The sequence below is a fragment of the Heteronotia binoei genome, chromosome 2, assembly GCF_032191835.1.
Source record: "Heteronotia binoei isolate CCM8104 ecotype False Entrance Well chromosome 2, APGP_CSIRO_Hbin_v1, whole genome shotgun sequence".
NCBI classification, from domain to species: domain Eukaryota; kingdom Metazoa; phylum Chordata; class Lepidosauria; order Squamata; family Gekkonidae; genus Heteronotia; species Heteronotia binoei.
The window spans coordinates 97,792,361-97,810,818 of record NC_083224.1 but is presented as its reverse complement, the minus strand read 5'-3'; the positions used below and the strand labels follow the sequence as shown (position 1 = coordinate 97,810,818).

At 42.1% G+C, this 18,458-nt stretch overlaps 1 protein-coding gene across 2 annotated transcripts; it reads right to left on the bottom strand.

Annotated features, from left to right (window-relative positions):
• Window positions 1-7,864: 7,864 nt before the first annotated feature.
• On the bottom strand, window positions 7,865-17,525 carry PRDX1 (peroxiredoxin 1). 2 transcript variants are annotated; one of them, XR_009555067.1, is made up of 6 exons: window positions 17,397-17,525; window positions 15,072-15,225; window positions 12,975-13,097; window positions 11,888-12,018; window positions 8,410-8,563; window positions 7,865-8,170 (listed from the first exon to the last, which is right to left on the bottom strand). XR_009555067.1 is itself a non-coding variant. In XM_060231711.1 (5 exons), the coding sequence occupies exons 1-5, from the start codon at window positions 17,500-17,502 to the stop codon at window positions 8,478-8,480; spliced, it is 600 nt and encodes a 199-aa protein (XP_060087694.1). In that variant the 5' UTR covers window positions 17,503-17,525; the 3' UTR covers window positions 7,865-8,477. The 2 variants fall into 2 exon arrangements, 1 of the variants encoding a protein (XP_060087694.1); XM_060231711.1 differs by having other exon boundaries at window positions 7,865-8,563.
• Between the last annotated feature and the right edge of the window lie 933 nt (window positions 17,526-18,458).

The following is an 18,458-nucleotide window of genomic DNA, read 5'->3' as shown; positions in this document are numbered from 1 at the left end:
AGCATTAATACAGCAAAAAGGTTAGCTAATTATTTGAAAGTTAAAAAGGCAAAACAATCAATTAGAACTATTAAAATTAATAATAGTTCAACTCAAAACTCTAAGGAAATCACTAAGGCATTTGAAGACTTCTATAAAAAATTATATATGAAAAAGAATATAACGGAGGTGTGGGACGCACCTAAGCTAATCATAGAGGAGGAAGCAAAAGCCTCACTGGGTGCTGAGATTACACTCCAAGAGATAAAGGAAGTAATAAAAGCGCTCAAAAAGGGTAAATCACCAGGGCTGGATGGCTTTACTTCTGACTTTTATAAAGAAATGGTAGAAATTATAGCACCTGAATTGCAGGTAGTTTTTAACGAAGTCTTGGAAGGAAAGAAAGCCCCGGACTCATGGAAGGAAACAGAAATAATTTTGATATTAAAGCCCCAGAAAGATCCGGAAGAAGTAGGTTTGTATAGGCCCATTAGTTTACTAAATCAAGATTATAAGATTTTTGCTAAGGTTTTAGCAAATAGACTTAAGAGAGTTATCCCGTCAATCATAAAAGGGGACCAATACGGTTTTATTGAGGGTAGATCTATTGCCCATCCTATTAGAAATATCTTAAATGTATTGCACCATGGCCAAAAGAAAAAAATAGCTCTGTTAAAGTTCTCTCACATGAATTCTTGTGGCAAATATTAAAGAAGATAGGTTTAGAGGAACAGTTCTTACACGCTATACAGGAAATATACAACGGAGGTAAGGCCAAAGTTAGAGTCAACACTGACCACTCACAAGCGTTCCCAATTCAAGGGGGGGTAAGACAAGGCTGTCCACTATCCCCGCTTATATTTATAATAGCTATAGAGCAACTAGCAGAGCGAATTAGGAATGCCGGGAGAATAGAGGGGTATAAGTCAGGTAATGAAGAAATGAAAATTAATTTATTTGCAGATGATATCATAGTAATTATGTCTAACCCAAAAGACGGAGTTAAAGAGATTAAGATAATTTTAGATGATTTTGAAAAGTGTTCAGGGCTCGGAGTGAATATGGCAAAATCAGAGATTCTATACCTTAATGTTAATAGAGAGGAAAAACAGGAAATAAATAGGATTACGAATATAGGAATGGGAGCCAAGAGATTTAAATATTTAGGGATAGTCCTGCAAAAAAATATGGACAAAATGATAAAGGAGAACTATGGTAAAATATGGAAGAAAATAGAGAGAGATATGAATAAATGGAATCATAAAATACTAGGGATATCATCTAGAATAAGATCTCTTAAAATGTTCATGATACCAAAGTTAATGTATTTATTCCAAACGTTGCCCTTAGGTTTGAGGAAAAATCAAATTGAACAATGGAATAAAGCAATCAAAGTGTGGATTTTTAATAATAAAAACTGTAGGTTTCATAAGAGAATTCTATACAACCTTAAATCAGAATTAGGTTGGGGAATCCCAGATTTAAGTAAATATTATGAGGCCTTCCAACTAAGAGCGTTACTAGATTTGAGTGAGGATAAGGTACAGAAGTGGATTAATTTCGAGAATGCAGTCAACAATGGCATTGGAAGATTTGGAATTTTTTCCACGGTGTCAACAAAAGATCTAAAATTAGCTATAGGGCCCAGAAGAGCAGCATTAGAAACCTGGATGAAATGGTACCCACAGTGGCTAGGGAAGGTTTCAAGGTGGAGCCCCCTAGAAGCTATTGTTAAGGAGGTGCATGCTATAAAATGGTGGGAAAGGCTTAAAAACAAAGGCTATTTTAGAGTGGACAATATGTTTAGGGGTGGTAAACTAAAACCCTTACAGGAAATTATAGAAGATTTAGGTAATCAATACTGGTTAAACATAGCAGGCTTGCATAAGAGAGTTAAGAAGATCAGTGAAAAGGGAGAGCTTTGGTTAGACACTCCAATGTAAGAGATATATAAAGTAATGGCCAAAGGAAGGGTCTAGTGGGGTTACTATACAGGAAAATGATTTCAAATAAAGATAAAATAATAGTACATTTACAAAAGATTTGGAGTCATGAAGGTCAGTTAACAGAGGGGTTGGCTGGGAAAATCTTGGAAGGTCTAGAAAGGATTAAAGTAATCAAATTTAAAGAACTGGAATATAAATTTTTCACAAAATGGTACAAAACTCCCGCACAAATAGCCAATATATTCCCAGGAATGAGCTCCAAGTGCTGGCATTGCAAACAATTTAAGGGTTGGTTTGCACATATGTGGTGGGAGTGTGAAGAGGTTAAACCCTTTTGGGGGGAAATTATTCAGTTTATTAGAAAAGTCTGCAATGTACCATTAACCATTGGCTTTAATATGATGTTGTTAAGCACAATAGGAAGTCCGGCACTGAGTAGACCCACTCAAAACCTTGTCAAGGCAATGATACTAGCGGGGAAGGCGGTCATCGCTCTGGGGTGGAAAGATAAAAGTAAATGGTCAATAGAAATCTGGCACAGCTATTTGTTTGATTACATACAGTCTGACATCGTGGCAACAATCAACAAGGATTCCACGTGGGAAGATAAAGTCAAGGAAATCGAGACCAGATGGAACCCTTATTTAGAGTGGATCTCAGGAGAAACAAGGAAGGACATTCAGTGGAAGATCAGGACTTTGTGCCCTTGGCTGAGGGGAAAAGACTAAGAGAAGATGGGGAGGGTTGGGGGGGGAGGGTTATTTGTAATTTCAACATTCATATGCTGTAATGGCCAATTGTACAAAAGTCAATAAAACATAAAAATATTTATATAAAAAAATGAATTTTACTACTAATTAACTCATTGATTATTTATTATTATATATTTGGATTGGATTATACAAACATTTTTAGCAAATTGATTTGAATTAATGAGGGAGATAAATTGATTGCTATTGGAATTAATTTATATCAAATATATATAAGGAATTGGGGGGGGGTCTCGGGTTGATTAGAATTAGGATCTAGTTAGACGGAGCGGAGTGAGAGCGATTTAGATAGCAGCCTTGATAGTGGTCTATATAGCAGCTGCTGCCAGCGAGGAATGGCCAGCCCAGGGATTCCAGTGCTCCTGGGGAGAGGGAGGTATGGCGGTGGGAGCAGATATTATAAGGGAGGAGGACAGAGACATGCCAGTGCTCGGCCCCCCTCCAATCTGCGGCCCATCCCAAGGGTGACAGGTAGTGGGGCCAGGTGTAACCCGCCTCCGTCATTGGTGTTACGCAACGCCAGGTCCATTAATAATAAGACCTCAATTCTTCGAGAGTTTATGCTCGAACAGAATATGGACCTGGCTTGCGTGACTGAGACCTGGATTCGGGAGGGCGAAACAGTAGCCCTCTCGCAAACAGCTCCCCCAGGTTACTCAGTCTTCCACCAATCGCGGACTAGCGGGCGGGGGGGAGGAGTGGCATTATTTGCATGGGAGGCTTACTCCTTCAGGGCGCTCCCGGCCCCAAAGATTGAGAGCATTGAATGTGCCGGTCTGGCGTGGGGGGATGGAGAGGGGTTGGCGATTTGGCTGGTGTACCGTATGCCTAACGCACCAGCCAACGCCTTACTGTCCCTGCTCGAGGCGGCGACAGGCTGGGCGCTGGAGCACCCAAGGTTGATAATCCTGGGTGACTTCAACGTCCATGCTGATGACCCGTCCTCCAGTCAGGCGGCGGACCTAGTGTCTTCCATGGCGACACTGGGACTCTCTCAACTTGTTGTAACCCCCACCCACCAGGCCGGACACATGTTAGACCTGATCTTTGCGGCTGGGATTGTAGTGAGCGACATAACCGCAGAGGTAGTGCCATGGTCGGATCACTTCGCCCTCAAGGCCCGTGTAGATATGCTTCCCCAAACCTGTTTAGGTGAAGAGCTGATTATGGCTCGCCCGCGGAGCCAAATGGACCCGGAACGGTTCCAGATGGCTCTGCGGGACCCCTGGCCCTCTGGCGACTCCCTCGATGGCCGGATTGCGACCTGGAATAGCCGACTGTCTAAGGCCATCGAGGAGATCGCACCTCGGCGCCCTCTGCGACCTTGGACTAAGCTGGCTCCGTGGTATACCCCGGAATTACGCCAGCTGAAACAAGGCCTTAGACGGCTAGAGAGGCAATGGCGGCGTACTCGCGACGAAGCAACTAGAACATCTTATAGGAAGTTTATGAAGTCCTATGAGATGGCAATCAAGGCCACAAAGAAAACATACTTTGCGGCTAAGATTGCATCTGCAAATTCGCGCCCAGCCCAATTATTTAGAATAATTCGGAACCTCACCACATTGCCTCAGGGCAATTCAAAAGCTAAGGAATTGGAGATTGGCTGTGAGGCTTTTGCGAAATTTTTTGCCGATAAGGTCCAATCGCTCCGCCATGACTGCCCTGCCAATTTGGAGGCAGTAAGCGAACTCGAAGCCCAATGCGTGTCTTCTGATTTAACCCTGGATTGCTTCGACCCGCTCAGCTTGGAGGAAGTCGACAGAATTCTTGGCACTGCATGATCTACAACTTGTGATCTGGACCAATGCCCCTCCTGGCTAATTAAGGCCTGCCAGGAGGAACTAAGATACCCTATACGGGGTATTATAAATCGATCCCTTTCAGAGGGTGTTTTCCCAACACCCCTGAAAGAGGCATTGGTCCGCCCTCTCCTGAAAAAACCGTCATCAGATCCGGCCGAATTGGCTCACTACCGACCGGTCTCAAATTTGCCCTTTCTGGGCAAAATTATTGGGAGGGCTGTGGCGTTGCAGTTACAGGATTTTCTGGAGGACGCTTCCATCTTAGACCCATGCCAGTCCGGCTTCCGCCCGGGCCATGGGACGGAAACAGTCCTGGTCGCCCTCATGGATGACCTCCGACGACAACTGGATCGAGGCGGCTCGGCAGTATTGCTGTTGCTAGACCTATCGGCTGCGTTCGATACGGTCGACCATCGGCTGCTGACCCGCCGCCTCGCCGACGCAGGAATTCGGGGGCTAGCCTTACAGTGGCTCTCCTCCTTTCTTGAAGGTCGGGGACAAAGGGTGGCAATTGGGGGGGAGCTGTCTCAGAGGCACCCACTTCACTGTGGCGTGCCTCAGGGAGCAGTCCTCTCCCCGATGTTGTTTAACATCTTTATGCGCCCCCTTGCCCAGATCGCACGGAGGTATGGGCTGGGCTGTCATCAATATGCAGATGACACCCAGCTCTATCTATTGATGGACGGCCGGGCTGGTGATGTCCCTACAAATCTGGACCGGGCATTACAAGCCGTGGCTGACTGGCTCAGGCTGAGCGGGCTGAAGTTGAATCCAGCGAAGACTGAGGTCCTTTGCGTGGGCCGCGGCGGACCGGGAGGGAAGATTACCCTACCGGCTTTCGACGGTGCGCCACTGATACCAGTGCGCAAAGTCAAGAGCCTGGGAGTGCTACTGGAATCCTCTCTATCAATGGAGGCCCAGATAGCTGCCACTGCTAGATCCGCCTTCTTTCATCTCAAGAGGGCGAGGCAGTTGGCTCCCTTCTTGGAGCGCAGCGACCTAGCAACTGTGATCCACGCAACGGTCACTTCGAGACTAGACTACTGCAATGCCCTCTACATGGGGCTGCCCTTATATCGAACACGGAAACTTCAGGTAGTCCAGAATGCGGCGGCCAGGCTGCTTGAGGGACTACCACGGTGGGAACATGTGCGGCCTGGGCTGTGGGATCTGCATTGGCTGCCGGTTGTGTACCGTGTTCGCTATAAAGTGCTGGTTATCACCTTTAAAGCCCTATATGGCCGGGGACCTGCCTACCTAAGGGACCGCCTCTCTCCATATGTTCCCCAGAGAGCACTGAGATCTAGCTCTCAGAACCTTCTAACAATCCCTGGGCCAAGAGAAGCTAGGTTGCAGGCCTTCTCGGTAATGGCCCCTCGTTGGTGGAACCACCTTCCAGAGATGGTGCGAGCCCTGCGGGACCTGAATCAGTTCCGCAGGGCTTGCAAAACATTTCTTTTCCAGCTCGCTTTTGAGACAGAACCTGATTAACCTGACGTGTGGCCACCCAGCCATCTTGTGGATATTATGACTTACAGTATTTTAGCACCTAATTTATATATTTTATCTATTTTAAAAATTTATTATGTAATTGATTATATTTAAAACTGTCTACATTGTTTTACTTGAATCATGGAATTCCATGTCTGTGAGCCGCCCTGAGCCCGCCTTTGGCGGGGGGAGGGCGGGATATAAAAATAAAGTTATTATTATTATTTGGGAAGCAAAATTTCCATGGTTTCCCTCCCATTTTGTTTAGTTGCTTGAATAACTTCAAAGTATGTGTCCATGTATGTAATACATCAGTAACTGATATCAGCTTCATAGGTGAATACAGCTAAACCTTGTGTGACTGATATCAAACACAGAGGTGCCAGAAAGTACTCAACCTCAAGAATGAACAGAACAGTCTGCCAACACTCAATCTTGGCACAAAATTGACTGTCCACCACATGAAGGATACAACAGCCATAGAGTCTTGGGGCTGGCCAGTACCCTACAGCCAGTCCTCCTCTCAGAGCCACCCACAAAAGTGCAGCAAGGTAGATGGGGTGCCATCACTATTGAACTGGAAAGCATAAATGGCTTCCATTAATAAGATGGCACAAAATAAAACAGTATCCCAGCACCTTCTCCTCATTCCTTTTCAACCTACTTATAAAAACTGCACACGCACCTATACCTCCAATATTGGTTGATTGCTTTATACAATCTAAGAGTACTGGAACTGGCATGGGACACCTTCACTACTGATCACTTCTCCAGACTTCCTGAAAAAGAATAGCCCCCATCAAAATAGATCTCTAATTGAGTGCCAGTTTGGGAAGATGCTTCAGATTTTTCCAGAAGTGAGAACCCAGCCCCTTCCAAAACAGCGGTGTACCCCTTACCAACAACTGGGGTAATTGAGTATTGGTGGGCATTTCAGATGTTCTGCATTTAGGTAGGAAAAATCCAATGCATAGTTATAGGATGGGGGAGACTTGTTCTGGAAGCAGTATGTGTGAAAAGGATCTACGGGGACTTAGTGGACCATACACTGAACATGAGTCAACAGTGCAATGCAGTAGCTTAAAAGGCAAATGCAAGTTTTGGCTGTATCAACATTAGTACCCAGATCACACAAATTATAGTATTGCTTTACTCTGCGCCACAATTTAAGAATATAGATGAGTTGGAGCATGTCCAGAGGAATGCAACAAAGATGGTGAGGATTTGGAAACAAAGTCCTACAAGGAAAGGCTGAAGTAGCTGAGTATGTTTCGCCTGAAGAGATGACTGAAAGGTGGTATGATCACCATCTTCAAGTACTCAAAGTGCTGTTACATACAGGATGGTGAATTGTTTTTATGGCCCCAGAAAGTCAGACCAGAGCCAGCGGGTTGAAATTAAATCAGAAGAGTCTCTGGTTAAACATTAGGAAGAACTTCCTGACAGAGCAGTTCCTCAGTGGAACAAGCTTCCTCAGGAGGTGGTGGGCTCTCCTTCCTTGGAGGTTTTTATAGAGGCTAGATGGCCATCTGTATAAAATGCTGATCCTGTGAATGTAGAGGAAGCTATTTCTGAATTTTCTGCATTGTGCAGGGGGGTTGGACTAGATTACCCTAGGGATCCCTCCCAACTCTATAATTCTATGCGTGACTGGCTACTTGTAAAAGAAAAGAAGGAGCCAAGAAACCAAAAACAGAGGGAAATTAATGTGTATCAAATTTGAAATGGAAGCAAAATCTGGGCCTGATCTCTGCTAGCACCCTGTGTGCTAGTTGAGGCCTTCTGTTCCACAGCATACACTGCTTGAAGTGCATTTCAGAAGAACTGTTGCAGTTCTCAGCTGTTTTGAGAAAACTCCACAAATCTGACAGTATTCCATTTTCCCCACAAGTTTAATGACAATACAAAATACTACAAAAACCATTGGGGTCTTCAATTACCCATGTGAGCACAAGAAACGAAAAAAATCTCTATCCCAGTACAGATAAATAAGGAAGTATAATTTCCCCAATGCTTAATAGCTGCTGCCAGTTAATTTTTCTGCCAATAAGTTTCACTTCATAATCTATTTACTCCAGAGTCATGGTACTTTGTTAGGCTGTAAGTGAAATAAATGACTTATGAAATGTAGCTGCAAATATCTTAGCTCGCACAATAGGGTTACTCTTTAAATAAGAATAGCAAGCTTGCCAGTCATTTGTATCTCTATCCATGTGGGTCAGGCTGGTATCCAGATGGGCAATGCCTGCTGTGAACAACTGCCTTGAATATGGCATCCAGCCTAATGGACAGATATCCAGTAACAAGAGCATTGCAGGAGGAAACCACTCCTTCAACAGGTTCTTCAGTGAGATGTGTGTTGGCATGTCCCCAGGGCTGTGTTCATAGACTTGGAGCCAACAGTGATAGAAAAAGAATGGCAGGCTTATGCTTTAACACAAATTACATAATGGTTTCCTTGTACTAAACACATAAATGAAACACATTTATTTGTGCTTGGAGAAGTATTCTTTACTCTTCTCAACATCAGGCTTGATTGTGTCACTCCCAGGTTGCCAGCCAGCAGGACACACTAAAGAGATAATAAACAATGTTACTTAAGGACACAGGTGGAAAGCATGCCAAGTCCAAGCCATAGACTGAAAGCACATCAAAGTCTAAAGTGACCTAGACAAGTGAAAAATTATTAATAGTGCCTGCACCTATTTAACTATTAACTGTAAAATAATGGCTCGAACACTGTGCTCATAGCATGTCAGAAGCCTTTTGCCCCCTCCTTTCCAAAACAGTGGCAATGGCAGCAAAGCTACCATCCAGTGCTGCTGTGTTCGCTATTTCCCTCCAGAAGACTGGACAGCAGCCACTCACTTATGCAGGCGCAGATTTTAGAGGTACACACACAGCCTGCTTACCTTCGAGACAGCCTTTCCCCGTGGGCACTACGCTCAGGCTCTCAAAAATCTTTTAACAATCCCTGGGCCAAAAGAAGTACGGTTGGCCACCACCAGGGTCAGAGATTTTTCTGTGGCGGCCCCCAAATGGTGGAATGCCCTTCAAGAGATTAGAGCTCTGCGGACCTGGTATAGTTCTACAGGGCCTGCAAGACCGAACTCTTTCCGCTTGCATTTAACACCTGAGGAAGGCAACCACTGCACTATCATCATAGTGGTTTACATCATAGCTCTGAAAGCCCAACCAGCACTACAATAACAACATCTGAGCGCCAACATAACAGTAGTAATAATGTCAGCAATATGTGAGTGCCAAAGCAACAATAGCAGCGATAGTAGACGAATCTTGGATGATCAGGTTATAGATTTGTAAATTGTTACATTGTTTTATTATATTGTCTTGTTTTTAAGCTGAATTGTTTTAAAATGTTGTTAGCCGCCCTGAACCCGTAAGGGGAGGGCGGGATACAAATTTGATTAAATAAAATAAACAATGTTTGGAGTGGACTCAATCCATCCTCCCCACCTAACCAGCTTACCGTTTGCTTCCACCTCACAGACCTCAACAGAAACCTCTTATATGAAACCTAGTTCTATCTGTCCTCAGTTCTGCTTCTTAGCCAGCCTAGAACATGACACAAATGGTGTCCTGAAAGTTGTTGGTTTTTTTTAAACTACAATGGGTCACTGTCACAGGGAAGTATGATCCCAGGTTATCATCAACTTGCCAGGTGAAACAGGAGGTGCAAATGGAGTGCCAGTGATGGTAAGGAGCCAACTGAAACCATGAATGTTGCCAACACTGTCACAGCAAGAAAAGAAACTGCACACACTTTCATACACCAAGGTGTTAACTCCATCAGGTGTTAACTGCCCCTGTGCCGAACTCGGCGGCTGCAGCTGGTGCAGAACACAGTGGCTAGGCTGTTATTGGGGCTCCCAAGATGGGAGCACATACAGCTGGGGCTGCGCGGACTGCACTGGCTGCCGGTGGCGTACCCAGTTTGTTACAAGGTGCTGGTTATTACCTTTAAAGCCCTATATGGCCGAGGACCTGTCTACTTGAGGGACCGTCTCTCCCCGTATGAACCCCAGAGAGCACTGAGGTCAGCTGGAAAGAACCAGCTGAATATCCCCAGGCCAAGGGAGGCCAGATTGAAGTCCACCCGGGATCAGGCCTTCTCTATAGCAGCTGCCCTACTGTGGAACCAACTCCCGGGGGAGGTACAGGCCCTGCGATGTTTAGATCAATTCCGCAGGGCCTGTAAGACCCACCGAGCCGAGAAAGTCCTGCTGGATATGTTCTATGTTTTATGTTTTAATCACTGGATTTTATGAAAGATCTTAATTATAGCACCATAATCTTAAGTCTAATGTAATTTTAATGATTTTAAGGATGATTTTATAACTGAAATTGTATATGAATCTAAAACTGGAATTTATAACTGATTATTGCACATGGTTTTATTGTACACTGTATTTACATGTTGTGAGCCGCCCTGAGCCTGCTTGAGGGAAGGGCAGGATATAAATAAAAAGTTATTATTATTCTTATATAAAGCAAGATGGTCCAACAGGGTCTGTGACATCAGCAGGTTTTTGGCACTTTCAGAAACCAGTCGGAGCAAAGTATTTCACCACCAGATCATGGTTATTGGCTTAGTCTTCAAGAGGGCAGAGTTGTAGCCCTTACCTGGATAGCCCAAGCAACCCTCATCTTGTTAGATCTTGGAAGCTAAGCAGGGTCAACTCTGACAAGTACTTGGATGGGAGAATGCATTGCATTATTCAATGTGCATGTAACCTATGTGTAGCTGAACGTGTGATTTAAGCCCACATTTATTCAGGTACCAGTCCCTGGTTGCATTTCTAAAGTGAATGTGCATTACGAAAGATGTCTGCAGGTTCACTGTACCATGAACATGGATGACGATGTTTGAAAGCAAAAGCCTACTGCAGACTTCCTGGCTACCTCAGTGACCTCTATTTTCCCCTTCCTTTTTATTTGTACTCCCATTTTGTCCCTTTTTCATTCTTCTCCTCTGTAGTTTTCCCATGAAAGACTTTATTATCTTGGTTTCTGTAGCCTCTTAGCAACTTTAATCTCCATCCCCTTAGATATGTAAACAAGCATACTGATTTCTAGCTAGAATTCCAGTCAGAACCAAGGACCATGTTCTACCTTCATCACAAGGGCAATCTTGATAGGGAATCCCCAGAACTATAATCAAGCAATGAGAGGGCTCATGGCATTTGATCTAGACTTCTATAAACCTGAAACATCTACCCAATGTCCTTCAAGGTCACTGAATTTATACATTCAGTTGAATACAATGCAAAATGAAGACGAAAGCTATCTGTGCAATAACAATACAAAAAAGCCAAATTTTGAAGTCTTAATTGGCATTCCTTACAGAACTGTGAAGAAATTAAATATTCCTATTCACTCTGTGTTTAATGTACCAATGTATGCCATTGTTTCTTTTGGTCACAATAGAAATGTTTAACATATGCATTTTAATCATTCCAAAATAGTAAACACTTCCTGTTGATTAAGATAAATTCATTACTTGAGTTATTAAAGGCTTCTTTTTGCAAGAGAATTCCTCTAGCACCCAGCTTCAGGTGCCCCCAATATCTGAGATGGGAACAGGCCTTCTCGGTCATGGCACCAAAACTATGGAATACTCTCCCCAGGAGAATAATCTGTCTGCCCACCCCAATCACTGTTGCCCGCCAGTAGGTGAAAATTTCTGTTTTGTTTGACATTCCCACAGTGTTCCTTCCTCCTGTTCATGTGCTTAAACATTGATTAATTGTTGCTTTTGTTTTATACATATGTGTTTTAAAAAGCTGGTGATTGTTCACGGCCTTCAGGGACCCTGCATAAATAAAAATTAATAAAACAACATCAGTCAGAGAAGTGTGATACATGATAATCTTACCTTCTCCATGTTTGTCTGTAAACTGAAAAGCCTGAACTAGTCGGAGTGTTTCATCAACTGAACGGCCAACTGGGAGATCATTAATTGTGATTTGGCGTAAAGTTCCTTTATCATCAATGATAAAAAGACCCCTTAAGGAGAAATGAGCACAAATCAGAAAATCTGAACACGTATTTCCAGCACTACAGCTTCATTTTTAAGTACTAAATTTTGTGTCCCCAATAGTTAACAGTGTTTTCTGTTCTCATCTCTCAAGATGTAGAATATAATTTTCATTCTAAAAACCAAGGAATGTAAGACTATGTGCAACATGATTGGCAATTCTTGCCATAAAACACACAGAACATACTACAGGATAATGGTAAAAAAGCAACTAAAAGTTAAGTGGTGTCATGGCAGAACAGACAATGTTCTGTGCTGGAGATTTAGTTATAATGGACTACATAATAAATTCTGTCCATCAGAATAAGGTTAAAATCATAACGGGTGCAGAGTTAAGATTTTATAATATTAAACTCACAGTTTAGACCAAATAAAATTACTTATAAGAATGTCATATAACACCCTACTCAAGTAGCTTACAGAAAAATCTTCCCATCAATATCAGATCAATATCAATATGAGATTGTGGCAAATATTTTCACAATTGTAAAGTGATGTTGCTTCACTTCTCTAAGGCAAAACAATAATTGCCAAAGCCTTAACTTCACACAGGGATAGAGTATTTGGACTGTACAGATCCCCTTCCTTCCACATATAAGAAGTAATACAAATATGTTCAATTACTAGACTTACTTAGCTGGGATCTTCCTGAACCTTTCTCCCCCCCCCCCCCCCGCTCTTTCAGCCTGATTTGAGTAATTGATTGAGTCTAGGAAGCCCCAGATATCCCAGATACATATATTCTTGCACTACTTTTTACTGGAAAGAAGGGAAACATGCACAAAACTTCAAAGCTCTTCCCAAAATACCACAGAACATTTAACAAGGTCACTAAGAAGAAAATATTGAGAATCACAATAGCATAAGAGGAATGCTCCTTGTCATATGATGATGTCTAAGCAAGTCACTATAATTATAGTTTTACCTGTAAGAAATGCCTTCATCTTCTTTTAGTATTCCGTAGCTTTTAGCAATCTCACAGTTTTTGTCAGATACCAAGGGAATGTGCATACTACCTAGGCCACCTTGCTTCTTAGGAGTGTTGATCCTATAAAGATAGCAAAAAGAGATGTTAGAAAGCCATGTCATTCTTCAGGAAATCAAGGAAAGGTCACAGGAATATCATTAGTTTCAAATGGAGCAGAGTGAGATAATAACTTAAGTACATGTGCAATTTCTGCTGTTTAGTCATTTTAGAAGTTTAAAAGTTATAGGGCATTAACTTAAGCAGAATCACTCCAGTTTCAAGATTGCCATGGAAATGCCTTTAATATGCTTTTCTTACATTGCTGAAGTGACAAAAGAGCTGCTACCCAGTAGTCCAATCCTAAAGCATTCTCATCTCTTATCTAATTTCTGAATGTGGTGTCAGACTGCAAATCAGAAACTCTGCAAAATTGAGGCACACATATAAATAGGGGAGATGTTTCTACAAATCTGCAGCAACCCTCAGGACTGTAGAAGAAATCTGATTTTTAAAATTTAAGATAATTCCAAGGTCTTACAAGACCTCACTAAATCTTCAGTCATTTTGGAATGCCTAGACAACTAATAACATCACCATTGCCTGTGGTTGCCTAGAAAAATTTGAAATGGCTTCCACAGTTTCTTTTGAAACTCAAGGCAACTTGGAGAAAAGGAAGGCAGGACAAGAGGGATAGAAGCAGGAGAAAAACAAGAGAATGGGAGGCAGGAGGGAAAAGGAAAATATAGTCAGGAAGCAAGGGAAGCTCTCTCTAAGAAGGAACCATATGAGCTCACAGTAATTAACAACGATGAAACAGACACTGAGGAAATAGATCTCTCACTGTTTCATTAGCCCTAGTCTTCAGAGACTGACTTACATATTCTTTCATGTGACAAGACTGTAAAGGATGGCTCTCTTATGACCATAGTTCCCTTTAAGCTGTGCTAGGGGTGGTGGTGTACAAACAGCCAGCTCAGGAATTTGTGCTTCAGCCCACAAGATGAATGTCTCCGGTGGTTTGCCATGTATTCTAACATGTCTAATAAGTGTTGGAAATGTACAAAGCAAGTGGGGTCGTTTCATCATAAATAATTTATTTAACTTAAATCTACGAATCTGTATTTAACTGTATTTTATTGTATTAATTGTATTTTATTGTTATATCATTATATATGTATCATGTCTTGTAAGATGCCCTGAGCCTGCTTTGGCAGGGAGGGCGGGATATAAATAAAAAATTATTCTTATTATTATTATTATCATATGTCCTGGACATGTGAGGTGGTGAAAGATTTTTGGAAGATGGTTCATGAACTCTTAGAGAATTTTGAAGAGACAGATTCAATTCAAACAAGAGTTATTGTTATTGAACATATATCCCAGTGTCCATACAATGGAGACAAGACATTTATTGGCTCATATTAACACAGTAGCTAGAATTCTGCTTGCACAGAAATGGAAACTTCAAGAGGTACCTACGAAATCAGATCTGATTGGGAAAATAATGGAAGCTGCAGAGATGGACTATTTAACCCACTTACTTGTGGGGAAATCTGACGAAGAAGCAAAGAAATATTGGGGAAAGTTATATGTGTAGTTAGATACTTAAGATTTAATGGTGTGAATTTTGATCTCTAGTTCCTATAGTAGATATTATAAAATGCCATAAGTATTAGAAATATAACCTAAATGAGATGGATTGATGGTTTATATGACAATTTCTATAATACATTATATAACCTGAGAATTTATGCAATATAATGGACTGTATTATATGTGGAAATATTTTGTTATGGATTACGTTCACGTAAAATGGACTAATATTGTATTATTAATTGCAACACTTTTTTTTCTATCTCCCTCTTTCCCTGTCCTCTTTCTTCTTTTTTTTGAAACTAATAAAAATCTTACACTTGAAAACTATTCTTATTCCTAATAAACTGTTTGAACCAAGACAAGTATTAAAATACTCATTGACAGCAACTACTTCTGCTTATATAAGATTTGGGAGGACATACAGTGAAGAAACAAAGCTTGTGACCCAAAAACTCTTACCAGGCAAGGTGGCAGAAGTGGGAGTCAACAGAAGCTCCAATTACTTCACAGTTGATTTTTCGAAACTCTTCAGATCTGTCACTGAATGCAATTATCTCAGTTGGACAAACAAAGGTGAAGTCAAGTGGATAAAAGAACAGCACAATGTATTTGCCTAAGGAAAAAGTAACCGTGAGTATTTTTGCAACAATAGCCTCAGAGTTCATAGGTTTCTAAAAAATCATATCCACAGATCAGTAGCCTCTTCTTTGTGACATTCTGTTGTGGTCAATTCAGCTGAATCCTCAAATGCTAAAGAAAATTACAATCAAAAGTTACCTATCCCTAAACTGGCAGAAGTGGCAAATGGTTCAGCTAAAGTAGTAGTATACGCTAAGTTTTCTAAGCGCTCCCTAAGCACTTAGAAAGCCTCTAGAGCAGAAGGAAGAGAGGCTTGGTTCACAATAGCTCTGCTGTGTGATTCAGCACACCTGGCAAAGCAAGCTGTGCTGCAGAAGGAAACAAGAGGGAGAAGAAAGCAGATGACAGCCAGTTGCTCGGATGCCTCATGTTTGACACCCCTGATCTAGAGGGTAGTGAACACCTGCCCTTCCTGGGCTTAAGCACCAGGGAAGCTATTTCTGTACCAAACCCTTTGTCTGTCCCTCTGATAAATTGCCAGGTCCTTTGTCTGTTCCACTGATAGCCTAGCAACCTGAAGGATGTATCTGGCCTACCAATCTGCATTCAGTACTAATGTCTTGGGAATACTTCTCCTGCTTCCACTTTGTCTTGATAATGCTCTGAGTTGGGGTGGGGGTGAATGCTTGGTTCATTGACTATCTCAGAGAACAGCCTACATACTGTTGGTTCTACCTAACTGCAAAGCCCTTTGCCATTTAGCTTTTGGACTACAGTCCTCCTTGTTCAGTCTACCAAGGACAGTTAATCAGAGATGCTAAAGGAAATACAGGAGAAAGAATAATTACAAAAGAAATCCCTTCCCAGTCAGGAAAAAACAATGTTTGTAAGTGGGGCATAAACATCAAACACGGAGGAAAGACCTTGCTTTCATCAGGATGTCAGAGGCTCTAGCCTGCAAAGAAGCCAGTGACAAGCTGTTTCTAGTTATTTGGAGGTACCTTTAGTGCAGGGATGGGGAACCTCCATCCCGAGGGTCATATGTGGCCCTCAAGGTCACTTGGTGTGGCCCTTGGGGATTGCTGGGCCGAACCGAGCCATGTGGCAGCCTCCCTGGGGCCTGGCTGGCCAGCAAGGATCGTGGGGCACAGCCACACAGTGCAGCAGCCTCCCCAGGGCCTGGCAGGGATCACAGGGCCCAGATGTACTGTGCAGCAGCCTGCCAGGGGCCTGACTGGTTGGCCAGAATTGCTGCAGGGCCTCGAAAAGTTACTGTCACAGTTCAGGTAAGCTTCCCCCTCATTTCTTTATTTCCCTTTCTTTCTATTTCTTCCCATTTCTTTGTTTATTGATTATCCCAGATGGTGTGACCTAATATGCTAATGAGTGTATGATCTAATATGCTAATATTAGGGGATGTGGTCTAATATGCTACTGAGTTCTTGCTGGACCTATGCATTTGCCTAGGGCGGCAGGCCGGGGGTGTAGGTGTATGCGTGCCAGATTAGGTTCTCCCCATATGACTTCAAATAGAAAAATAATTATTTGCATTAATTTTGCCAGCCTGAATCATTCTCTCTCGGCGCAGCACTGTTTTTTAAGTTGATAATTTTGTATGGCCTGCGAATGATGTTATAAATATCCAAATGGCTCTTGGCAGAAAAAAGGTTCCCCACCCCTGCTTTAGTGAAACCATGCTCAGGCCTTGATGACTCAGGAGCTCATTTATAACTAGACAAGGAAGCTGGCCCACAGATGACTAATGCATGTTTCTAAGTGGGGTAAAAACTTTTGGGGAATTGCCTCTTATATGCTACCAGTGCAGTTTGCCAGCCTTTTATGAGAGAGAAATTCACTTATTCAAGTCCATAATCCTTGTTCTGGAAAAGTAACTGTCACAAAAGCAATCTTTTGCAAGCTACATTAAGTAGCTTGTTGTATATCTTTATTACAACTGGATTACAGCAAAATGAAACAAATCTCAAGCCTATAAGTCACGGTAGAAATTTTGCATAACAGCAGCAAACCTAACATAGTATGCAGGAGGTTCTTTTTGCAACACTGTTAAATTTTCATATTCTGAATCCAACAAAGCTGTTCCGTTTTTGGATCATGTTTTCCGTTCAGGCACATGTAGAACTTCACATGCTGCTTCTATTTCACAATCTGCTGCCCAAAAATCCAACAATTTTTAAATACACTAACCTTTGTAGTCTGAGAGCTTGATTTCTTTGAATTGTCCATCAGGCATTACAGCTGTGGCCTGGAAGTCAGGGGCTGGCTTACCAATATGAGCCTTTCCTGATGACATTCTGGCAGGAACTGGAAAAAATTGAATTTGTTAGGTTTTGCAGATTTTAAAATTCCTCCCAAGAGAAAGAAACCAACCGGCATTATTTAACACTACATTTATAATTTGCAGATTGACCAGAACAACTGCAGGTTTACAAAAATACTATAGATGTAAGGATACAGTACTTAGGCAGAATTAGGCTTACTGAATTTTAGTACTTTAAAGTAAACTGAAATACTGATAGTAATAGAAAACTCAGCATTAGTTGCAGAACTGTAACCTCTGCACAGGTAAGGAATGTCAGATGCTGTCATTACAAACATTAAGAACACTTCTATGAAGCATTTTCACCAATACAACTCATGCTGCAAGGTGGGAAAAACAAATTTTACTTGTATTACTGTGAACTTTCTTTAGAAAATGAGCAGTGAATGATCTTCTATTCATCCCTGCAACCCTTCTCTCAAAAGGACTGCTGAGACTCTCTGAAGCAAAACCAAGCAGTACACTGACAGGGAACATTAACTTCTGCCAAAGTTACACTTTTTTGAGATACCTGAACACTATCAGATGCATATGCATTTGTGAAGTGTGATTGTAGCCAACTGAAAGAAACACAGAAGCTCCACCCAGCTGGCAGAGTCCAGGTAAAGGTTAAAATGTATAGCTCTGCAAGTGTGATAGTATTTCCACACTGATTTCTGTCAACACTTCATGTAAGCGCTTAGCAATAAAAATTTATTCAATCAGAGAAGCCTTGCCAGCCCTATTCTCCCATATCAGCTTAAGGAGACAACTAGACCTGTGCTTACACACACTTCAGTAAACTATGTTAACAACTTTGGAAAAAGAGTTCAACTAAAATGAAGTGCCTGAATTTTTTCTTGTGACAGATTCCCTAGGAAGGGAAGCAATTCTGGCAAAAGGAAGGGCGCTAAAGGTAACTGCCATCACATAGAACATTTCAGTGCTTA